At 47.9% G+C, this 23,538-nt stretch overlaps 1 protein-coding gene across 1 annotated transcript; it reads right to left on the bottom strand.

The window, feature by feature from the left end:
- Nucleotides 1-1,062: 1,062 nt before the first annotated feature.
- On the bottom strand, nucleotides 1,063-23,097 carry LOC144153274 (uncharacterized). The gene is made up of 5 exons (XM_077684926.1): nucleotides 22,627-23,097; nucleotides 15,431-15,524; nucleotides 13,621-13,987; nucleotides 10,114-10,475; nucleotides 1,063-2,200 (listed from the first exon to the last, which is right to left on the bottom strand). Exons 1-5 carry the CDS (start codon nucleotides 22,994-22,996, stop codon nucleotides 2,050-2,052), a joined length of 1,344 nt encoding a protein of 447 aa, XP_077541052.1. The 5' UTR covers nucleotides 22,997-23,097; the 3' UTR covers nucleotides 1,063-2,049.
- Between the last annotated feature and the right edge of the window lie 441 nt (nucleotides 23,098-23,538).

Below are 23,538 nucleotides of genomic sequence, written 5' to 3'. Positions count from 1 at the left end.
CTTCTTGGCATAGTGAAGTGATTGGGTTTAATGGCCATTTTATGAAGGGTTGTTCAATATATTTGTTCGGGCATTTTCAACTCTCCAGGTAAGTGACGATGACACTTTTTTAAGGTCAACACTCGCAGTGCTTGAGCCCTTATTTTATTGCTTCATTAAAGTTCGCATACAGAAGTGATTGGATTCAATGACCAATTTATGAAGGTTGTTCAATATACCTGTTCGGACATTTTCAACTCTCTAGGTAACTAACGATGTGCCAGGCTTCAAAACACGAATATTTTTCTGGTGGTTGACCGACCAACTGCTTGCCCTATGAAATATGACACAATGACGAGTTTCTCGGCTTTGTTAATTACAATAAAAATGGTTGAGCAGCTGGCATTTGTCTTAGTTGGGATTCTACAAAGCGCAATTGTTTTTTCCCACACTGCCTTATAAAATTGACGATACTGGAAACACGTTTCTGCTATTCCAGCCTTGTAGATAAACATTAATTAAATGCCGAGGGCTCAGTGTGCGCCGACGACGCGTACAATGCCCCTACACATACCGGTTTAAAAACTGGTATATAAACGTTTAGGAGAGTCCATTATCAAATACGGAATTTTAATATACGGTCTTGCATCTTCTTATAAGCTCAATATTCTGAACTCCATCCTCCTTATAATTACTTACAGCCTCGCTTATAGTACAAAGCACCATGGTGAACCAATAGACGATGTTGTGAAACATTTTGATCTTTTGCCTGTGTCAAAGTAATTTATGTTTGATGCTTTGTGCAAGCACTTTTATCAGAAGCAATTTAAAGTTATGAATGTTAGAGCTAGGCCTCTGAGAAACATTGAAAAATTTGTATAACCACATGTGCACACTTGTTACGGTAAAAGAACCCGTGCCTTTTATGTCCGATATTTATTTAACGCAATTAAAACCGAGCCAGTAGTCACTAATATGAAGCAGGTAAAAACATCTTTGATGTCATTTATTGCAAACATGAAATGAATGCATTGCGCTGTTTTGGGTGTACCTAAAACCATTGTAACAATTTCAAGTGCGGCTGAGTAGAGTCTTAAATGTCTTTCGTATGTATGTAGGTGAAAAGTGGCGTTTTAAGGTGTTTATTTTCTCTCCTGTATCCTGTTATTTTATTTTTTGTTACTTTTTTTTCTGGGCACGGTAGTTGCTCAGATATTTTCCTTGCGATTGTTTGGCTCTTTGAGCTTTCTATTTCAAAGGTGTCCCAGTTCGCATCCTCCTTCCTCCTGTGACTGCCCACCGACGTAACACAGGCCATGTGGCTTATGCGGGCTGGATAATGTTCTGTAATTTGGAAGGGTGAATAAACATTATTATTATTATTATTACATACGAAGGATTTGCGCAGGAGAAAAAAAGCACACGAAGTTATCACCATGTTTCCACGCAAATTCCCCCACTTTTTCTCCTGCTTCGAAAATGTTTTCGTTTAATGGCATTTCGAAACCTTTTTTGCAAGGACGCTTCGTACACATTACTGTTGTATGCGCGACCACTGCCGATACAGCGTACGCAACAATGTTCGCGAAACACGTGTTTTAAAATCGTCATTCTGGCTTACCCGCCCGAGCTACATGCGACACAACATACACATCCCGCGACAACGACAATCGTATTATTGTCGTATTGCACAATCGTCGTATTACAGCAACATAGCGAAGGCGTTGCTTCACATGCGTGAAACGTAGAGAGCGACGGAAGCGCCCCGTAACGCAGCAGCTTATGACGGACACCGGTGTAGAATAACTGCTTGTGAGGCGTCAGTGATGAGCAGAAATGGAAGCACATACAACGTCTTTGCACAGAAAGAAGACGCCTGACCCTTTTCCAGCTTTCCCCAGCAGTTTGAATGACAGTACACTCTCTTGAAAGCGAAGCGCAATTCAAGTGGCGCCCCCTGCGTGACGGCGTTCATTAATGTTCTCGCACTTCTTCCGTCGGGTTCTCCCCGATGCGTTCATTCGGCTCGCGCCACCTCCGAGCGTGAGAAGGATCCACCGTCGTTGTACTTCAGTCGCTTCTGGGCGAGGCTTCTATGGCCGCCGTGTTCGCTCCGGCCGTGAGAAACGCCGGTGGCTGCAGGAGCAACTGAGGCGATGGCAGGCCCCCGCTGCAGCGCCAGGCCTCGGCTAGTTCTCGCCGCAAGGACTCGGAGATGTTCCTGCAAAAACAACGCCCGTGTCATGGAAACAACCTCCTGACATGCAGGCGTAGGGTGAACATTAAGTCGCCCCTAGCCGAAGTAAACCTACATTATCCTTAAAGCGGCCCTAAATAGGCCTCTGGAGGTCATCATTTCAATCACGCAATCGCCAGAGTACCCCTTCACGATAACGTATTGCTTGTATTCACTGGCGAGGTGCGCATACAGGCAACCGCATGAGTGCGCCGTCACTCGTTACGTCGGGCCCGCGGGATGGCGGTACTTGTCCATGCTAAGCACATGACTGTGGTGTTGCGCGTTACAAAATCTGCCTCACCAAACGCAAAGTATTGCCTCGAATTCACTGTGAGTGCGATTAATAACATCTCTGTTGACACCCCCGTTGAGAATCGGGTCGAAACGGAGCTCACGACGCACGCCGATGTTTTTTTTTTTTTTTTTTTTTTCTTGGGCATGCGGGCGCAGTGGCCCAAGCCGCTCCATGTCTGTGCCGCATCGGTCATGTCTGTTGCCGTCTCCAGTGTTGCCAAGCGAAGAAATTTACAGCTAAACTTATCAACGAATGCCATCTGTAACATTACACCTCTGCGTAAAGCAAGGGCCGTACAACCACGAAAAAAGTTTGCTTGTTTCTTTCCTTGTTTATCTACCACTTCCTCGCCGCCATACATACTGCCGCGCGCTGGCGTACGGCAGATTGCTCTGACGTAGCCTCTATGACGCACGAACTGAACAGTACGGGGCCGCTTTAGTGCTGTAGCTAATCAGCGTAACCAGCTCTGAGGGAAACGCGGGTGCGGTTCCGGCAAGCAAAGCTCGGCACCGGCGGCACGGCGTGTCTTAGTAGGGACAAATGTCGATTGTCGCTATCCGTCACACACGCTTAGCTGAGTGTGCAGATATAGCGCGTCGTTTACAACGTACGAATAGTGCTTACAAACAAGAAGAGTCTCTGCAGGCAGAAATGCCGCTACCCGCGCGACTGCGGCAAGCATCTGCCTGCACGGTCGACAAGGAGCCCACACAGCGGTGTGTGCATGGTACGGCATACACCGCAGCAGCTAAAACTTGTAACCATCCGCCAGAGCGGGACTATTTCTGAATTTCAGCTTATAAATGACTGAGAGGGGGTGACAGCGCAGGGAAAGATTGCGCTGGTGACAGTTGTCGGGGCGGCTTCATAAAGGGTTGCTGAATAACTGCGGCAATGTTAAGCCTTTTACAAGCGCTCAGTTTAGCGAGGACTCGCTGTTCGCCGCGACAGTGCCTGCGCAAACGCTAGCGTGTCGCGTAGTAGTCGGTGTAAATCTTCCATTACTGTCGCCACCGAGCATATTGTGTTTGGGACCCCCTGTCTGGCCTTCAAACGCTCGTTTCTTTTATTCTAAAACTGACGTGCCGACACGACCACGGCCGACGAGAGGAGCACGGTCGTCGGGCAGTTAGAGCGGGCCGACCGACCTCGTTCGACAGTTCTAAGAGGAGCCTGCGCGACAGCTGCTAAATAAAAAGCGTGACGTACCACCGAGCGTAGCCGATGCGCGCATCTAGAACCCTGCCCTGTTTCTCTAGGTGGTGGTGAGCCTGGTCGGTGACGTCACAACTTCCACAGTGCTTTGGAGGCGCGATGACAGGGTAGGAGCTCCTGGCGTTTTTGCTCGCTTTTTTTTAATTAACGATAACTCGGCTAATACTCAACGCTTCTAAACCATAGACTTGGGTTACTTAAAGGAGCCATGAAGAGAAAACACAAGTTTGGTTCATTCAAAAGATTGTGTCGTTAGAATCATACTGACACCACTTTTAACGTAAACTTCGCTCAAATAAGCTACATAATTAGGAAAAACGGGAATGGTCATGCGACCCACCAGCTCATTTCCCGCAACAGAACCTGTGATGTCACATGGGCTAAGCTCTGCGATTGGCGGAGGCTGGCAGAAGCAGACGCAAATTAGGTAGAGCTTACAATCTAGACGAACGAGCGATTTGCGCTTAAATTTAGGGCACATTCTTTACAAAGCAATAAGAATGATGGGACAAACAGTGGATGTTACGAAAGCACATGTAAACATAGAAGTACTGATGTGTTCTGCTGTTCGTACTGCGCACAGCATGCTTTGGTTTAGCTGCACAGCACTACGGGGCTTGGGGTTGTCTCAGACGACACTGGCCGATTGACGCAAGCAACGGTGTCTTACGTGACCCCATTTGTCGAGCGAGTACTGTTTCAGGGAACGAATATTTTCTCCCAGAACAAAAACAAGCCAGGTTTAAATGCGGGCAAAAACAAACCAAACGCTTGCCACGGTATGGTGGCGCCATCTAGGTTACGGAACGTAAAGAAACGCGGGAACAAGCCAACACCGCTGTACAGGGTGGGGACAACCTTTGAACGGTCCCGTGCCGCCGCAATTGGGCCAACGGGCTCAACGCGTTATTCTTTTCGTTTCCCACGAGACCTAGCAACGCGAAACAGACAATATGATTCAAACTTCTTCAGTAAACCGCGTTGCGGCGATAATTTTAGCGCGGTTTTGACACAATGACTTGCTTCGGCGGAGAGCGAGCAACCGAACATGGCGGCGCCAGCGTTACGTGTCTCTACCCTGTACGGCGGATGCGTGAATGAAGGTACTCTAGCCTGCAGAGCGGTCGGTTCCCGTGATGTCACTTGGGACCACGAAAACGCACGATTGAGCGGGAAAATCAAAATTTTAACCTAAATTGTTAAATTTCTCAGTGAATAAAGCACCGTTTGTATCCGGACAAGCGCTGGGGGCACTATAAAACACGAAATCTTTCGAATAAAACCAACTTGCATTTTCTCTTCATGGCTCCTTTAAACCCAGAAATTTTGGTCTGTCTGTCTGTCTGTCTGTCTGTCTGACTTGATTCAGCCACCAGGCCAAAGTAAAATAGATATTGCGCAATAGTCTGATATACTCACAGCCAAAGGTAAACGTCTTAGCCCGGTTTATATGTTCATACTTGTCAACTTTGTTGAACAAGAACAAGACATTACGCAAATATAAGAAAGGAAATTAGTACACAAGGGATATTTACAGTGTTCCTTTATCAAAAAATTCACGGATGCTTAGTTTTTTTATAACAAATGATATTCTACATCTACTGCAGAAAACCACCGCCTCCTGGCGGCATATGAAAATCACGCGGCAACAGCATAGAAAGGCTCCACTAGCTAGGTTCCATGTTCTGCTTGGAACGCACGCGGAGCACGGCCACATGGTTCTATAAACATTGTAGTCGGCCGCCTCGATTCACGCGCGTCTCCGCCGTACTGCAGCGCCGGCATCGAGGAACCCGGCATGTAGCAGTGGAACGTGATAAATTCAAATCCCCTTGAGCAAACCTTTAATGTGTTTACCTTGCGATGAGCGCGACGGTACAGGAACAGCATGAGAGGTGAGGGGGAAAGCAAAGGGGGGCATTTCCTTGGCAAATATCTACAAAGACTATCGTCTTTTGACGAAATTTGCAACGAAAGGAGCAGATACGGGGCCAATTTCTCCTACACGACGTTCCTTGGATAGTGCTCCAGTGATTGCCCACGTAAAATCGCAACCTTTAGAACCCTGCTTAGGGCCCATTTAAACAAGAGAGAAACTGCTATGCGGTTTTAGACGAACGCGCCGAATCGTATTTTTTTGACAAAACTAAGGGCTTCGAACACAGTCAAGCGCATTATCCCATAGATAACCTACAAGGAGACGACTGCATTACAGAATGTTCCAGCAGCAAAATTGGCTGTGGCTTAACTCCGTTATACCTGGGTGTGCGTAACGAGAGGTACGGTTAATGTTATTGTTGAATTTCGTTCTCTGTACGTTTACGACGCTTCTCGAGGAGTGCGTCTCGTTCTTCCTCCGTCTCCTCGGCTCGCTGCCTCCTCATGGTTTTGTTCCGACGACGAAGCCTGGCGACGAATGCCATCGCGCCACCCCTTCTATATGAACAACTTTTCTTTCTTTTTTATTCTTTATTCTTTTCATTTTTGCGTTTTTTAGTTTTTATTCTTTTGCTGTTTATTTTATTTTCTCTTTTTTTTTTTGGCGTGGCGAGTGGCGCTGCCAACTGCGGAGGCTAGGGAATCGCTAGGTTCCCTAGCAACCGCTTCCAGCTAGGGAACCTAGGTGCGGCCACCGCTCACAGCGAAGCGGCGAGATTAGGGTCATTGTTGCGCTCACTACAATAATGGCCGGCTGTTGCAAGGGCACGCGCAGATAAAGGTGTGAAACAGGTCCATTACGCGAGCAAGTGTTGTTTACCTCACCGCGCCGAAATCTCGACACAGGGGCGTTTTTGTTTGTAGAACTCCATTTGAAAACCGGACAGTGGGTTCTCCGCCCTAACAGCACGGCGCCTTAACCATTCAGCCATCATGGCGTGTGGGGTCGGTTAACGTTTCGCCGTGCTATTTTTACACCACGGTTGCGCACGAACTTCCACTCGCCCTGTCCACACTCCGGAATTGTGACATCGAAAACTTGGCTGTAAAGTCGCCCACTCGCTCCACCAGTGCGGCTCGTGTATAAAATAAGATAGCATGGTTCTATTAGGTTTTAAAAACACTCCCTTGAAAAAGTATTCTGTGCTTCATTTGTAATTAAACCAATGATAATGACTGTAGACACAGCGGCTCCTTGGAAGTAAACACGGGTGATAACTGTTAGTAAGGTGGCCTAGTTAAAGCCATGTCTTGATTATTTACAGCGGACAAACAAAGAACTTAGTTACCACGACATGAATGGTTGTGAGCATCCTTGAATGCCAAGCAATGCAGGTGGAGGTCGCACGTCAGCGTGCGCACGGGCCGGAGTAGTAACCTCAAATCCGGCTTAAGCGCAGGGAATGCCATCAAGTGATCGTTTCTATCACGCGTTCAAGACAGAGTTGCGTCCAGGATCGCCTTGGAACGCACTCAGTATCAAAGCTTAAATTTTTAAAGCGAAGCTTTTTATGCCGCACTGTTGTCGTCCATCGTTACGCCAAAACACACTGCAGGAAGGCCAACTTATGCAAGCGCCTTAAGACAAGAACGCTTCCCGTGGTAGGAATTGAACCTGAGTCCCTCGCGTTATGAAGCCGACGCATACTCGATTGCGTCATTCAGACACAGTGAAACCAGCTTGGAATTTGTACTTTGACTTTGACTCATGTTGCATGGGAGAAAACTACTTCGCGTTTAACCGTATTTCTCTTCATAAAGAGGCTAGGATTTTGTTACCCGAAAATGAGGTATGCACTTATCAATTTTTCAAATCCCCGGCACTAATACGCTCAGCTGTAGACGGCCCATGCAGAACCCACGGAACCCCGACTGAAAGATAATGCGGCACTGCTCACCTTAAGAGCGGGAAATAAAACTAATACGAATGCCGGCGGAGGAATTTCGGAATGTGTGAGCAACTCGTCCCCTTCCCTCACGAACCTATGGTATAGCTCGCCTTTCACTGGCTCTAGAAGCCCCCAACACGGCGTTTCTCGCACGCCCCTTGGGCGTCGGGCCAACCACGCTGTGCGTTCAGACATTCTCATTGGCCACATTTGCTCCCTTTAAAAGTGGCATCGGCTGCCTATCGGTCCTTCAGTTGTTCGCCGGAAAAGGCATTTCGTATCCGGCCGCCTTTCCAATTCGATACTCTTTTGCCGCCTGCTCGGCCCTGCGCTCGGTTCACACTCCGTTTTTCACATGTACGCCAAGCGACGCGCACGTGAGGCCGCAAAGGGCTGCCGCTTCTACAGCGACAAGCCAGCATCTGCGCGACCGCAACGGAGCTTGCACGGCTCACGTCACCCCTTCCGCACGCGCCCGGTCGTTCTCTGTTCTTCGGTCGTTTTCCGCCCACGGATCGACAACGACGATTTTTTGTTGACAGAGGCCTTGTATTGCTCACGCAATAATAAGGAAACAGCCTGGGAACGAGTGTCAGCCTCCGTCACACCGCTGCCCGATAGAATCAATGACAGAACTACATGCACAGAGGCTAGGCGTTTGTCGTGTCAACTCTGCTCTTTCATCGGTTAGCCTCCAAAAAATTAGGGGTGAAGCCACTTAAGGGCACGGGCTGTTGCCGTCTCATGTCGTCGTCGTAGCCGTCGTCTCATGTAGTCACGGTACTAAAACACCGGTACACTCGTTTACGTCTCACGCTGGGACGCTTCGTAACGCGTTCTAGAAAAACAGCGGGACACTCGCTTATGCCTCGCGTAACCAGTACTAGAAAAACACCGGGACACTCGTTTACGCCTCGAGCTGGAACTCTTCGTAACACGTATAGAAAAACACCCGGACCCTCGTTTACGCCTCGCGCTAGAACGCTTCGTGCTTCAAAGACACCAGACGGTTACAGCAAAGCTGTATACCTCTACCCCCCAATGGTTTCATCTCCGTTAGCAAAAACGCCAAGGCGCAAAGAATACACCTAAAACACTGCATGCGTCGCCCCTCCAGAGATTTCACGTTAGTAGACATGGCCCGGGATTTTTTTTTTTTTTTCTTGCTTTCGCAGTCTTCATTCGCTTGTTTTGGCTGATCGCATAAAATGTCACTTCCCTCTCTTGCACGGCAGAATAGAAATTGAAAGGAGGCAATACGCAAGCATTCGTATTGAATTGTTATTGACACCATTCGTTTAGCGGTACAAAAATCCGGATTAGGTCGTAGACCAAAGCAGCTAAATATCGTTGCAGTCCTAGTTATTTAATTTTCTCGGCAATGATTCCCAGCGCCTATTGCTCGAATAGGTATCGCTATGACCCGTCCTCCGGCCAGGGCCATGCTACCGGTACCTTTCGTTCAGCACATAATCCTTTCAAAGAGCCGTACAACAGGGGGTTATAAACATTCCTGTTTCCGACATGTCTGGAACGACTATATCATAAGCACAGAATCCAGCTCCGTGATTCGCAAGCGGCAGCGATGTTTTTTTTATTGCATGGGTTTCTCTTGGTAAGGTTTTTTGGCTGAGCACCTATCGAGCACTCATTACTGCCCGGAAAGGAAGGGGCAACATTGCTTGCGCGGTGACATATCAGAACTCAAAGAATCCACGGACGTTTAAGAGACTTGAAAGAATCAAAACATTTTGAGTTGTTTCCCCAGTTATCTGTACTATTAGCAGTACTATTGTGCTCGGATATTTTGTGGCCATCCAACGCTCCAGTTCTCCGAACATCGGACGTTGGTTCCGGTCTCACCAGCAATTACGCTTCGAGGCGAAGACCGAAAACGCCGAAGCGTTTGAGATATCGGCGCACCTAAAAGATCCCCTGCTGGTCAAAATTGTTCCGGACCCCTCCCCTACGAAGCGCCTCATCGCCTGCGCAGCGTCGGCGCGTCAAACCTCAGAATTATTCAACTAGCTAAGCTTAGAGCACGCCTCGATTTGTGTGTTCGTTTCCAGTTGTTCACCTACCGAAAAATAACGCAATACTATAGACGAACAAGAAAAGAATACCCGGACGCAGACCGCTAACTCAGCAAGAAGGAAGAGGCAATCTGGCGAAAATTACAGGTTGGAACCTACCCATATCCTCTACTGCTTATTAAACTCTACCCAGGTCAATTTGAACCCAAATGGAAGCATTGCGAAAGCCTGGCAAGCATGGACTACTTGATATGGACGTGCCCACAGATATAAGGCGGCGCACACACCATAGACACTTGGGAGGCTCTGATGCTCAGCTGTGACCAAGCAGCCCAACGGAAGATCATCTATCAAGTTCAGGCAGCCGCCAGATACCAAGGGATACTGGCCGACTCCTAGCAAGGGTTTTAAAAACCACATTGATTGATAGTAAATAAAAAAAATTCATTGTCATCATCATCAGTGTTTCGGATTAATCTGCAAAGTAACTTTTCCTTAGACGCTCCTAAGTGGTGCACGTACTTTCGGAGCCGGCTTTGTCTACTAGCGCGACGGTGCCCGCTGTCAATGGACGCCGCTTCTGTCGGCAGCACAGCCGGCAGCGACGACTGGGAGGTGTCCAGAGTGAAGCCGTACGACTCGTTGGCCAGTTGCTCGCCCAGCTTGGACACCCAGTCGTGTACCGCGTCGTCGGGCGTGTGGCGCGCAGCCGCGTACACGGCGGCGCCCGGCTCGCCTCCTTCGGAGCGCCCCACTGGAGTTGCCAGGGCTGCCAGGGACGCGTCTGCAACGATCGCGGGGCTGGCCACCAGGGCGGGAGCACTGGCCCGCCTCAGGGAGTGCACTGAAGCGGCGGGCGCGCTGAGGGTGTCCAGGGATATCACCTGCAGCCCATGAAGTGAGTCTCTGATACAGTGTATTTCAAAGAGTGACAAAGAGAAAAGTGGGCTTCTTTATAAGGAACAACTTCGCGTCTTGGATCATGTATTCTAGCCCAGTTTGTTTGTCATCACTGTGTTACTTAAAAGGGATACAAGACGAAGAAAAAGAAGAAGAAGAAGAAGAAGAAGAAGAAGAAGAAGAAGAAGACGAATATGCTTTATTCCAAAAGATACATAACAAAACTGTGAATTATGCATCTGGGTCCTTAGCAGACAAGGCTAGTACGGAAGAACCATTAGAAAATGGTGTTTGTGCACAATCCCTTCAGGATTGCTTAGATAGTAAACAATAATAAAAACAGGATAGCTAAGATAAACAATAACACTTTATAGGTTAGGAGAAGTATAACACTCGGAAAAAAGGTACTTCTTTAACGATAATGAAAAATTTGGCATACACTTAATATCTATAGGTAAGTCGTTTCATATTTTGAACCCAATAAAATATATTAGACGACGAGCATATACATTTTACACTTTGGGAAATTGGAGTTGTCATGGCATGCAGGTCGCGTATACCGCAAGGGCAATAAAAAAACTGATGACGGGTAAGGTGTGTATAGAGTCAAAACTCTGTTGACGAAAACGGCCGTTTCGTAGTCACGAACTAGGTTAAAAGGTATTATGCTAAGTTCATTAAAAATTGGTGCGGAGGGTGAAGTCTCTGAAGCTGATACCGTAATTCTTAAGGCTCTTTTTGGAAGAATGTTTTGAAGAATGCTTTTTGGAAGCATTTATTTACGGCAAGTCTGCCTCGGATGATCAGAAGTCGTTCAAATTAATAAATTTAACTGAGTTCCCGAGGAAACAAAAGATGTGAAAGTTCGACATGCTTTGCATCCGACGTTATCGTTGGCTGGGCATTCTCCATATCTCAGCAATCGGTATACCGCGCTTCCGCCGTGTCTACTGTAAAATGCGTCAGATAAGCGTGCCAGCACGGCTGGGGATCGTAGCGATCACTATCCGAGGCTTACGCAGTAGATGAACGCCCTCCGCGTCACCGCAGACGCTCAAATGCCACACACTTTTGCCCCATATTTGGACCTTGCCTCACTCATGCCTGTATCGTAAGAGGCGTGTTCACACCAGGCCAAGGGTCGGCTGATTCGGGACTGGGCCCGCAAGCAATCGGTGTGTATGGTAACACCACGCCAACGACAACTCGCCAGCGCGTCAGTGTCCGTCCGCACGCGTTCTGCGAACTCGCTCGTGGAGCAATGAACGTTACAGCGCAATAATGGTGAATTCGGTGCAGAAAATACTGCCCAAAAACAGATAAATCAGCTTCAAAAAACGATACCAGGGATTCCAGCTTGCGAGTTGCATAACAAGAGACCTAGTGCTGCAGACCCCGGGGCCGTAAGAGAGCGTTGTCAGTATCAAAATATTAATTGTACAATGTGTAGCCTGTGAACGTTCTTTAGTTTTCACATTTCCTGCAGGTTAGATAACTATTTCTTCGTTAACGCTCGTGCATTAAGCGTCCCCCAAATTCTTACAAATACATCATCTCTAGCTTCTGTATTGCCTAGGCATAACAACCATCTCAAATGTGTGGTCGTGCTGCTGTCCGCTGTGCTAGTTCACCCAGCGGAAAAAGTGCTCTCCGCACCTTGATTTTACGCTGTAAATAAAAGTTTTGGTTGATTTTAATTTTTTTAGTACTTCGCTGACTCTTCTAGAGTACCCGTCAGCGAAGCGTGGCAGGTGCGCCCGATGTGGAGCTACTTGGACTTAGAGCTTGATACATCCTACAAACTAAGAAACTAAAGGCACATTCTTCCAGGCACAAATGTGTCGTGGCTTAGTTTCAACTGGGTGAATGAACTGCGATGACATGCCGGTGGCCAGCCGACTAAACGCTGAGCCGACTGATTCTGTCGGAGGGTCCTCGAACCGTGCAGTAGCGTAGTCAGGCCAAGCCATCGCATTTAAACGTCTTATGAAACGTCATAGGAAATCGCCAAGGATGACGGAGAGAGGTTAGACACCACTTTAGAATTGTCTTTTCTACTGAATAACGTCGCGTAAACGCAACGAAAGTGGTCGAAACATGGCCTAGAGACTCCACACTATAATTTGCGCTAGTAATCCCGCAATATTTACTAATCACTTCAGCGTGCCTCTAACAAATGAAATGCACTACTTACGTTTCAGGAATAGAACTAGCTTTCTTCACAGTAAAAAAGGAAGAAAGGAAGTCTTCTTTCTGAAACATTAGTAGTCAATTTCATTTGTTAGACGTTTTTCACGTATGTCTGTTTATATATATATATATATATATATATATATATATATATATATATATATATATATATATATATATATATATATATATATATATTAGAAAAAGGTTCTATACGATTAACTAGTAGTCACCTCGAAAAAATATAAATAAGTTTCTAACGTTTCGACCGGCGACCGGTCTTTTTCAAAGGTACTGCTAGTGCAGACCAATCGGGTTTAAATACATTTCTGTTGTGGGCGGGGCAAGCAAATGTACGCAATAGAAAGTAGGCTGCACGCGACCAGACACACAGAGGTGTAAAAAAGCACAAAGACGCGGAGGTGGGGAGACAGGTAGGAGAGGAAGGTTGGAGTGGTGCCGCGAAAGAGAGGAGAGAGGGGCCGTACGCAAGAAGGGTTCGGTTTTGGGATAATAGGATAACAGGGTAACAAAATGCAGTTCCGTCGTGGCCGGGGACAGAAATTGTCCGCACCAAAAAGCAGGCTCCACACGCCTAGACCCATGTAGGTACAAGAAAGCTCAATAATCGTGGGGATGGGGAGAAAGAAAGGAAGTAACGGTGTTCCTACTGAAACAGAGGAGAAAAGGACCGTACACAATAAAGGCATGGCTTGACGACAACGAGAAAGTGTTTCGTGCTGGAAACTGGGAACACCACGACACTATGTACTCACCAGCGCTTCGTCCAGCCTCCGTACATTCAGCGAGTGACACGTTCACTCGGCAAGCGACCTCATACGTACGCGCTTACAAGTCGTCAGCACAGACACTGTTCGAGAACGTTGAACAGCTCATCGCTGTGTTCAAATGTGCCGGTGAATGTTGCAGGCGGCTTACCTGAAGCTCAAGGCTCTGTTCAGACCTTTCCAGGATTGGCACAGGTGGCCAGCCCTCAGCGGGGCCCTCAGCGGCGATGCTGCACGAACTTCTGCCCAGGTCGCCCCTCGGGTCCTCCAGCGGCTGCTGCAGGCCATGGCACGACAAGAATCCCCTGGGCAGAGGCCCCGCCCTGCCTGCTGCAGAGGCTATTCCGCCACCGCTGTGGCGGCCTGTCGGGGAACAACCCAGGCCGCGATTGGCTTCCATTGGGCCCTCGATGTTGCGACGCGAGAAGAGGATCCGCTGGGCGGCAGGGTTGGGCAAGACGGTACCCTCTGTCGTCGTGAGCAAGCAGGACTCGGAAAAGCAGGCAGATTTCACGCGGCTGCGTGAAGGAACGCGTTGAAACCCACTTACTGCGGGGACGACCTAAGTGCAAATAAGTGCATGGTTCGTTCTGTTTGTGGATTGCTCTGCAGTAGGTACACTCCGCCGTGTAATCATAGTGTGCCAATCTTGCTCCGAGCACCGTCCCCTGCTCTCGTCGACTTCTCAACTAGAGAATTGGGAGATGTTGCCTTTCGTCCTCTCTCTGCCTACCCAGCTTCAGCTGGTGGCCGGAGCCCGGGCAGCGCAAACAGCATATGAGAGTCAGTGAGGAATCAGCAACTTGGTTCTATCCTGGGCCCCCTGTCTTGCTTATAATACTCCTTAATAGTATTTTCTTTTTTTTTCTCTTCCTTTGTGCACTGCCGTCAATTGTATATCTGTTTTCCTCCACGCTGCCGTAGTTTTGTATTTCTCATATTGAATTTCCTTTTTCGGACAAGGAGGATAAATACTGTACACATAATCTCAGCAAAAATTAGTACATGCTGCTGGTGAAATTTAAGTGGTACCCGCGCGGTGGCTCAGTGGCTAAGGCGTTGTGCTTCTGAGCACGAGGACGCGGGTTCGATTCCCGGCCGGGGCGGCCGCTTTTGTGATGGAGGCGAAAAGAAAAAACGCACGTGTGTACGAGATTTCAGCGCACGTTAAGGATCCCCAGGTGGTCAAAATTAATCCGGAGCCCTCCACTACGACGCGCCTCAACGCCTGTGTTGGGTCGGCGCGTTAACCCCTATTCCATTAATGGTAGTTTAAGTGGTGAGTTTCTGTTCATGCTGGTATGGAACAAAAATTACGTGCTTGAAGTTGAAAACTTCACTTCAAAGCTATTCGGCGCAAATAGATTCGGCTTTGTCATACAAGTTTTAGGCAGCTTCGCCCAATTAGATTTAAGGTCTCTTTATTGCTATCAAGAACGTTTATTTGGCACCAACTCCGCATTGCCTCTCACAAGTTACTTGAACTGAGAACGTTTGTGCGAGGGCATTTCTGGCAACGAACAGATTGAACCATAAGGAGCCCCACTGAATACGACAAAAGCAATGTGCCGCACAAAACTTTGCTAAACTTCGGCTGCATGGGAAATCTGGAAGTGAATATTAAAATGTATGTGATGGCGATGAACGTGAAAAGAAAAGCACACCATGATTCCCTGCAATGCCCCCTCCTTCACTCTGCGAGCTCATCAAGGCCTTACGCTCGCTTGCGAAGTTCCGCAACGACTTCTACAATAGATGGGGCGCTTCTTTTTTTCTAGCGTATGAATACACACAATAATGGCATGGGCTGGATGCCTCGTGTGGATTTTCTGCCAACTAGTCTTTGTCACAGGGTTCATACCATCAAGCACACACAAAGATTGCGTTGAATTTCCTGAATACAGCTTACGCTGGCTTCTATATAACACAGCTGGAGGTGGCATGACATTTTCGACGCTTACCTCGGCGACTGAGCCAGGCAGAACATCAGGCCAGCAATGACGATGGCAGTGATTGAGAAGCAGGACGCCCAGATGAGCGGCTTCCTGACGCTCCCTGAAAAAACAAGGCGTAGCGTTTGTATGTGCCGTAGCCATGGGCCTCCGGAAGGGGGGGCAAGGGGGGGCAACTGCCCCCCCTTGGAAATTCGGATATTTTGATGCACTCCAAAAAAGCTGTCCAGCTTGGTTGGCCCATATTTCAAATAACTTTGCCCTGAAGGACAGAAGAGAGGAGAGAACGACACCGACGTCCTCTCCTTTGTCCTGCCCTTGATAAAAGTTTTTTTAGTTATGTACGTGAACCAACTAGCACAACAATCCATGCTACTCAAATGATTAGAACACTCAGGTCCTGCGTATCTGTATGGAACACCCTTCAGGACTGCGGTCAACATTGCACTTTAGACACTAACATTGCCGGTCATGTGACAGCAGTGAAACAGACTGCCTGTGCTGGCTATTGAATATAGCAAACAATTCTGAAAGGTTTGACTTTTTTTTTAAGCTCTAGATTTATGCAGTCTTACCTTAAGAGCTTCAGTTTTTGGACAAAGTTGCAGCTATATCTAGCAAACAATCTTCACCGCTACGCCTAGTAGGGAAAGTGTAACATCATCCCGTGCCGTCCCATCACTTTGTACACCCTTTCCTTCGAAATTGCGAAATGTTGGCACCACCCAAGCCCCGAAACAAAACCTATAAATCAGCCCCTCAAAACGCTTGTACGCCCGTACTGCATTGAAAGCCAGGGAGGCGAGTAGTATCTTTATTGCGTGAGCCATTTCAACAGACTTCATCACAAATGTCACCTCGCAATTTGCCCAGAAAAACCCGAGGCGACTGCAGCTGCTACTCAAGGAAGATTGACGGAGTGTAGTTCTATGTATGTGAATGTTGTTGTTGTTGTTGTTGTTGATCCTTTTCTAGTGGCATGTATGTATTGTACTGTGTGCTGGTGATCAGTTGGCGTGAGTCTAGAACCCTCACCCAGCGAGACTGGCCACTCTTCTTTACAAAGTGAGAGTAACTTTTCGCCTTTTCTTTATCAACTCTATTTCTTTGTTCGGTAATAAACTCCAACGTATTACCTCCAAGTCTGGTTCTAATTCGCTGTTTGTACTGTTTGCAACCACAAATAGCACCTTTTTGGTGCTATCCAACCGTACAATCCCCCCCCCCCTATCGCTATGGATGCCCCCCCTTGCAAAAAGTTCTGCGGACGCCCTTGGCCGTAGCTGTGATACGGCAATATATCTTTGCGTACTGGCTTACGCACGGCATCCAGTTGAGAGAGAGGCATCCCGAAAAACCTTTGTAAACCTACAAAACATTCTTTCAAAACTAAAGAACCTGACCATGGCGTTTTGTAATGTACGGAATCCCCAATAGCTTTAACGCTTAACAACACGCCTTTCTTCGCAAGAAGGGAACGCCGTGGGCGTAGCTGTTTCGCACACCACAGTCAGCGCCCAGTGCTATTGTTGCCGAGGCATCGCAGGTCCCAGCATCCCAGCGTCCCGAGACAATCACCGTCGTGCGCCGGTAACATCGCTTGATAAATAGGCTATAGTGAAATAATTAAGCATTATAGTTACATTCGTGGTAACCGAAAGTATTTACAAACATTCAGAGCCATTCCACCTGGTGAAGTGTAAATTTCAGCGGAGCTGGCGCTCTGGTGCGACGTGCATTGTTGAGGTTTTGCTGCATTGGGGATTTGCTATCTTGAATTACAAGGCCAGCGGCGCGATATTTGTACGTTACAGGCTTAGGGAACACACAGCTGGTGGGTAGAGACAGTAGCGCTTTAGTGTAGCGCGTGGCTACGCCAATCACGGCGCGGGCTCTAGGGCGCGGCACAGGTGGCCGCCGAGGAGCGCACGGAATTGCGCAATGGCAGGTGGCAGAGAGACGCCGCGCGTGGGGACGAGAATACACGACTCGGAGGAAGAGGTGGTGCTGGGGGAGAGGGGTATAAGTGGGGCACGTTCTCCGTAGATGACCATGATTGACTGCGCAACACACAATGTTGGAAAGCCAGCTCGCAATGACCAAGCTTGTACTAATACACCCCAAATCTGTTTTACCACTAAACACAGCTACATTGCTGGGAAGACATTTTGGGGGGGCAATATAACCCATCCTGTATCAAAATATGGAGGCCCTACGACCTTTTGTTTCTTTTTAACACGCAAATGTTCTATTCTGGGATACACCAAGATTTCACTGATGTCATATACGTCCCGGAAATGACGCCAGTACAACGAAGCAAGCGGACTGTAAAGGGTGCCCCCCTGCACACAGTGTCTTCTTACGGGGAAGCAATCTTTAGAACCAAAGAGTACGTTAAACTTAAGCTTGTTCGCTTTCGGGTTTTATATTTTTATACGAAAGTGTTTTATGCCGAGATACATCAAGATTTCACTGACGTCATACCCATCACGGAAATGGCACCAGTACACTTTGCCGAAGCGACCCGCCAGCAGGACGTCACTCGCCAAGAAAAAACCCACAATACAGCCGCCAAACCCACAAATCCTGCTCAGCTGCAGATTCCGCTGCACAGTTCACTTTCGTGCTTTACCAATTGCTATGACAGAGCAATAAACCACATTTTTTTGTGAATTTATTTAATCAAGTGAAAATCGGCATGGGCTCGATCTGCCGCTGAGAGGAATGCTGGATTGTAGCCATACGCAGATTCGCTGTAAAAACTAAATCGTGAACCCAACATTCCATGCCCAAACTCTGCCATTCGCAGACTTGCTTACAAATAACGTCATCTCCGATTAAGAAAGCTTTAGCGCAGGCAGTAATCTTGGTGCATAAAAGCATTTGCGTGGACAAAAATAAATAAGCCACCCAGCACATCGCTACGATACCGAACTGTTACACCTAATTGGGCCCATGAAGCGTGATGATGATGATGAAGTGATTGTTGGGGGGGGGGGGGGAGGGGGGACAGAGGCCGGTAACTGTCTGGCGTTACGCCGACACCTCAACCGGCCGAATGAAGCGTGCATTTCAGGTATTGCATTTCTGTTCGCAGACTGAACTTGTTTGTTATCATTTTATTCTGTCGTAACCAAAACGATTTACGATGTGTGTGAGATAGCAATGGGTGTCTGCACTGTTAAGAAAGGAGTGTTGACGCCGTGAAAGAACGGCGTGTAACCACTCCCACTTGAAAATCAGAACGCTTTAGTTTTAGAGGAGGAGCTGTTCACGAGGCCGCCATGTTCCCCGTCCCTATCGTCCGCTGCAATGCCAACAGCTGAGACCCAGATGGCGAAAACCGGTTCCCAGAGGAGAAACATTCATAAAAAGCAGGGTGTCGAACCGGAACCGAACCGAACCGAAAACCGGAACCGAACCGGTATTTTTTCCGGAACTGAACCCGAATCCGAACCGTTATTTTTTGAGCACGCTGAACCCGAACCGGAACTGAACCGGAAAAAGAAATAACGGTTACCGGTTCATGCCGAAACGGTTCGACCTTTTGTTGTTGATATTGCACAGTCAATGCAATTCAGGTCTTTTTTTCTTTCACGTACCATCAACTTCGTACTTGCTCGCGCACTTTCCCCTCCAGACAATTGAACACTATCACGCTCTATGTAACAACAGGGGAAATGAATGAGCACCAATGTAGCATTGGTCTGTTGCTGCTGGAAGCGCGAGCGTAGTGCAAGCTGACCAAACGAAATGTCATTCTCGGCAGCTTGCAGGGGATATAAAACGACGTTGCTTTTCCCTAGCTGCGACTTCATTGGAGCAATCAGGCAGCAGGAGTGCCCCACTGCGCAACAGCGAAAGCTCACACCCGATGTGTGCAAACTTTTTGCATTTCATAATTTGTTTAACAGGTCCGACACCTGCAAATTATTAATACTTGACAAGTGTGACCGCAGGAGCTGCTCAGTGGCTAAGCCGTTTGCTAAGCCGTTTGCCCAACTCGCTACATTGCTTCTACTGCTACTCGTTCCGGAGGGGAGTACTGCTGTGAACGAATTAAAGAGCGTCTACCCAAAAAGTCCCATCTCATGCTGCACGTGTCAAATTTCCCTTTCATTTTGTAACCGCATTATCTGTTACAAGATTCCGCAATGTAGCACACGGAACGATGGTAGGGGTTCAGGCGGTACGATGACATACTGATTGTAATGCACACTTTCGGTATCGCAAAAGTAATTGCAGTGGTCAGAGCAATAATGCAGTGACTGAGCGTTAACTAAAGCTTACTTTTAACAAAAGTGTGGCTAACACAATCGATAAGGTGACAGCTAACAAATTATTCAGGGAGACCAAATATTCTAATTCATTGGTAGTATTTATGTGCCTGTTGTAGAATTTTTCTGTTTTGTTACAACTATAAAAAATGTGCGCCATTGGTATTAAGCGCTGGTATTTGAACACGCCAGCACGCAGGACTAAATTTAAGGGTTCAAGGTTAGCGTAATGGGCGATTGCATAGCGACAATTGCGATTTCAACAAAAAAAGGAAAGGACAGAAAATATATCCCACCATCATATCTCTTGGCGTTGGCTTTATGAATAGTTGCTAGGACAACATAAAGTCTGAGTGATAAAGAAGGTGGTAAATCGTCGCCACTTCATGTGTTTTCCTAATATCTCCTAATTGTTTAACGTTTCCTTTGCAATTGCGCCACTGCCTTTGGGGACCAGCAGTATTTTGAATGTTGGTTTGTGTTTTGATTTGACGATCGTTCGAAACTATTAAATGTTTTTTTTTTTCTAATTTCAGTGATAATTCAACTCACCGAACCGGTTCGCGAACCGGTTCAAGCTCCCGAACCGGTTCGCGAACCGGTTCGGTACGTGACTTTGTCGAACCGGAACTGAAACGGAACGAAATGATTTCACCCGAACCCGAACCGTAACCGAACCAGTATTTTTTTCGGTTCTACACCCTGATAAAAAGTTTTAAAAAGGTCCCACGGCCTGAATATTTTGATATTAGCAGACTTATGCTGCCCTTAAGATGTTTTCCCAGCGATTCCTTGTGTTTAAAGGCGAAGCCGACTTTAAATAAATCTGTGTAAACTTGGTTTTTGTGAACCGGCTTTCCCATATTTCCTGTTGCGCAGTGAAGCATGACCACCTGCGGAGGGAGTGTGATTAGATAAAATGGCTCTAACTCTTGTGTTATCAAAATTATCACGAAACAAATTGCATGGCCATTAGCCGCTAAGAATACTCTGCCATTATGTGGGGTTTCATTTACTTTTCACGATTAGTTAGTTCACAGTTAGAGAATTACTGTCAGCTGTGAATACACGACCGTCAAGTGAGGGGTATGGTTATAGAAAATGGCAGTAAGTGTTATTTTACCGGAACTATACGACAATAAATTATATCACCATTATCCGCTAAGGCAACTCTAACATTGAGCACAAGGAGGAATCCGAAGCTAAACGCAATCTTCGTAAAGGCAACCCACAGCTCCGCTGTTTCACCGAATTATTGTTCTATATATTGAAGAAGCGGCAAGATTCCAAAAAAAAGAAAGAAAATTCCTCGGGAACTTCATTCAACTTACGAGTGTTCGAAGTGAAATACAAGTTTGTGATTATCAAGGCTTTATTTACAGCTACGTCGGGTTTCCGCATCTTCGCTTGCGTTTCGTCGTCTATTAACGCGAAGCTTCTCAAAGAGGCAGAATGGCCTCAATTCACATGCAGGCTTCCCCACAGACCTCTCCTCAACGTGCAAATGTTTTACTCACGTGACATCACGCTCACCTCTTACGGGGCACGCATCGGGCTAATTTTCGTTTTTTTTTTTTTTTTCTGGAATGGTCCCGGGTTAGCGCAGTGGTATTGCATTTAGATACTACTCTGGCGCTCCAGGTTGAAATCCCACTCGAATCCAAATTTCTTTTTATTTATTGGTGCGAAACTTTAGTGTCCTCACGGATGCTGTTGTCAGCTAGCTCCGACGATTCGAAGAATTATCTCCGCCGAGAAACGAAAACGGTCGACCACGAAGCACTTAGCCACTCGACACGACCGAAGCTGCCGCCCGGATACGCCCAGAAAAGCGCAATTTACTGCCACGCCGCGCCAAAAGGCCCAGAGCTCCTGGAAAGCACGAACGGACCCCTGACTCGGGTGCGCTATGCCCGAGAACATTAGGCGACGCCAGACGCATCGCCAATGTTTGCATTCCGTTTCACTCTCTCTCTCGTGTGCGTGGCTTCTCGCAGGGAGTCGCCCCGAGCCTGTGCAATGCGTCCCACGTTTTCTCCCCGTGCTCCTCTGTCCTGATCCACTGTAACCTCAGTTTTCTCAATTATTAAACCTTTCAAATTCTCAAAACTTAGTTTGTCCTATTCGATCTTCATCAGAGCCACTACGTAGCTGATGCCGTTGTACGCCAATACACCCTGTAGGAAATATTACTTTCTCTGACAATGATTATGAATGATCGTGGGTGAAGCGAAACAAGAAAACGCTTCCAGCGGCCGGAATCGTGTCTGGGTCTTTCGCGTTATGAAGCCAGCATCTATCCGAGTGCTCCATTTTGACAAGGTCGAAGAGAACGCCAAGCAGGAGGTACGGATTCGCACCCCACACACCAAACCCAAACGTTAGGCCTACGGAAGGCACATTGGAGTGTTGCTGTGGGTATTCTAGAAAAGTAACGCGTATGTCCAGAGTGGCACATACTCGCAGCGTGAGATTGGCCAACCAAAGAATCTATCACGAGAATAGTGGTATAGTAGTACCACTTTATTTAACATTACGTTAAGGGTAGATAGCCGGAAAAGGCAAAAAGCCACTCGACGGGATTAATAAAGCTTCGCTTTAAACCAAAATCAACTAGTCGTACCGCATTACCAGAATGCAATAACGTATGTCTCATGTCCTACTCTTGCCTAGAAACAACCCAAAGACCCTATTGCACGCCGGGATTTTCGACGTGTGAACACCTAAACACAATCACCACATATTAATGACTTCGTGCGAATAAGGCCACTCCCGTCTATGGAGCTCCGCACAGGGGCGAAACAGCGTACTGGTTTTTAAATGCGATCGTTGTGCGCATCGCTGACTACAGCATTCTCAAGGCGGTGTCGCCTTAGATACAACGGTCCTCCAAGACCTGAACTCCGCCGCAAAGCAAAGGTTGCTCACTGTAGCCGCAGACGCCTCCCCAGGGCGCTGGCCTGATGATGCACTGGCAGCTGCCACTTCTGCACACGAGTCCAGGGTCCGAAGCGCTGCACTGCTCTGCCCACACGCACGACTCGGCCAGTCGCCGGACGGGCTCGCAGAGCGGACCCAGTGCGTGCTTGCTGCTCGCGGTGCCCAGCACGAGCACGGGCCTCGCCGAAGGACAGCCGCACGTCCCTTCGAGGCAATGCAGAGCCCCGGGACAGGCCGTGTCCGCCCCGCAAGACGGGAAGGTGAAGGACGCGTTGCCGTCTGGGGCGGCGCTCGAGTTCCGTGAGTCGGCAGCTGCACTGAAGAGTTCAACCGTGGGTGGCGCCACCTTGGGCGGCATTCAACACGACAGCATAACATGCGCAAGAAGGACGGCATTAAGTGAAAGAAGACACCATGCGCGCAGTTGATGGCGACACCACTGCTGGGCCACCTGGTGCCTTCTTTTTGTTCGTCCCGTCAGAATCGTCTGGAGCCCTGCCCACACCGATCTACCGGGCAACGACACAGCCCATGCATTGGCCCGCGCTCACACCAACCTGGCCCGAGAGGGGGAGCACAGTCTAACGCCGATTGAGACCTCCCAGGAAATAGCCCAATATTATAGGCTCGGTAGGAGTACCTTTCCCCCCGCCCAACGCAGTTTATCTAGAATGCAGGAAATCACATTAAGACGAATTCAAACAAACACGTTCCCAAATCTAATACGACCAAATGATCTATTCCCCACACAATACTCCCCGGAGTGTGCGTTTTGCGGCAATTCAGGCACATTCTATCACATTGTCTGGCAATGCGACCGAAACCCCGACCTTGCCCCCGTTACCAACCCTTCCCGTGAGCAGTGGGAGAGTATGTGATCCAGCTCGATCCTGGACGACC

This window comes from Haemaphysalis longicornis, unplaced genomic scaffold (genome assembly GCF_048455015.1).
Source record: "Haemaphysalis longicornis isolate Haplotype H1 unplaced genomic scaffold, Haemaphysalis longicornis Haplotype H1 scaffold_9, whole genome shotgun sequence".
NCBI lineage: Eukaryota > Metazoa > Arthropoda > Arachnida > Ixodida > Ixodidae > Haemaphysalis > Haemaphysalis longicornis.
Note: the sequence above shows the minus strand (reverse complement) of the source record. Positions and strands in the feature narration are given on the sequence as shown.

What these genes read in the sequence shown, in the direction of transcription:
- LOC144153274 (XM_077684926.1), bottom strand. Translation starts at nt 22,996, where the DNA reads ATGCCGCCCAAGGTGGCGCCACCCACGGTTGAACTCTTCAGTGCAGCT. An exon ending in AACAGAGCCTTGAGCTTCAG is followed by an intron (nt 10,476 to 13,620) that starts GTAAGCCGCCTG and finishes CATGGGCTGCAG; the next exon opens with GTGATATCCCTGGACACCCT. An exon ending in AGACAAAGCCGGCTCCGAAA is followed by an intron (nt 2,201 to 10,113) that starts GTACGTGCACCA and finishes TTGTTTTTGCAG; the next exon opens with GAACATCTCCGAGTCCTTGC.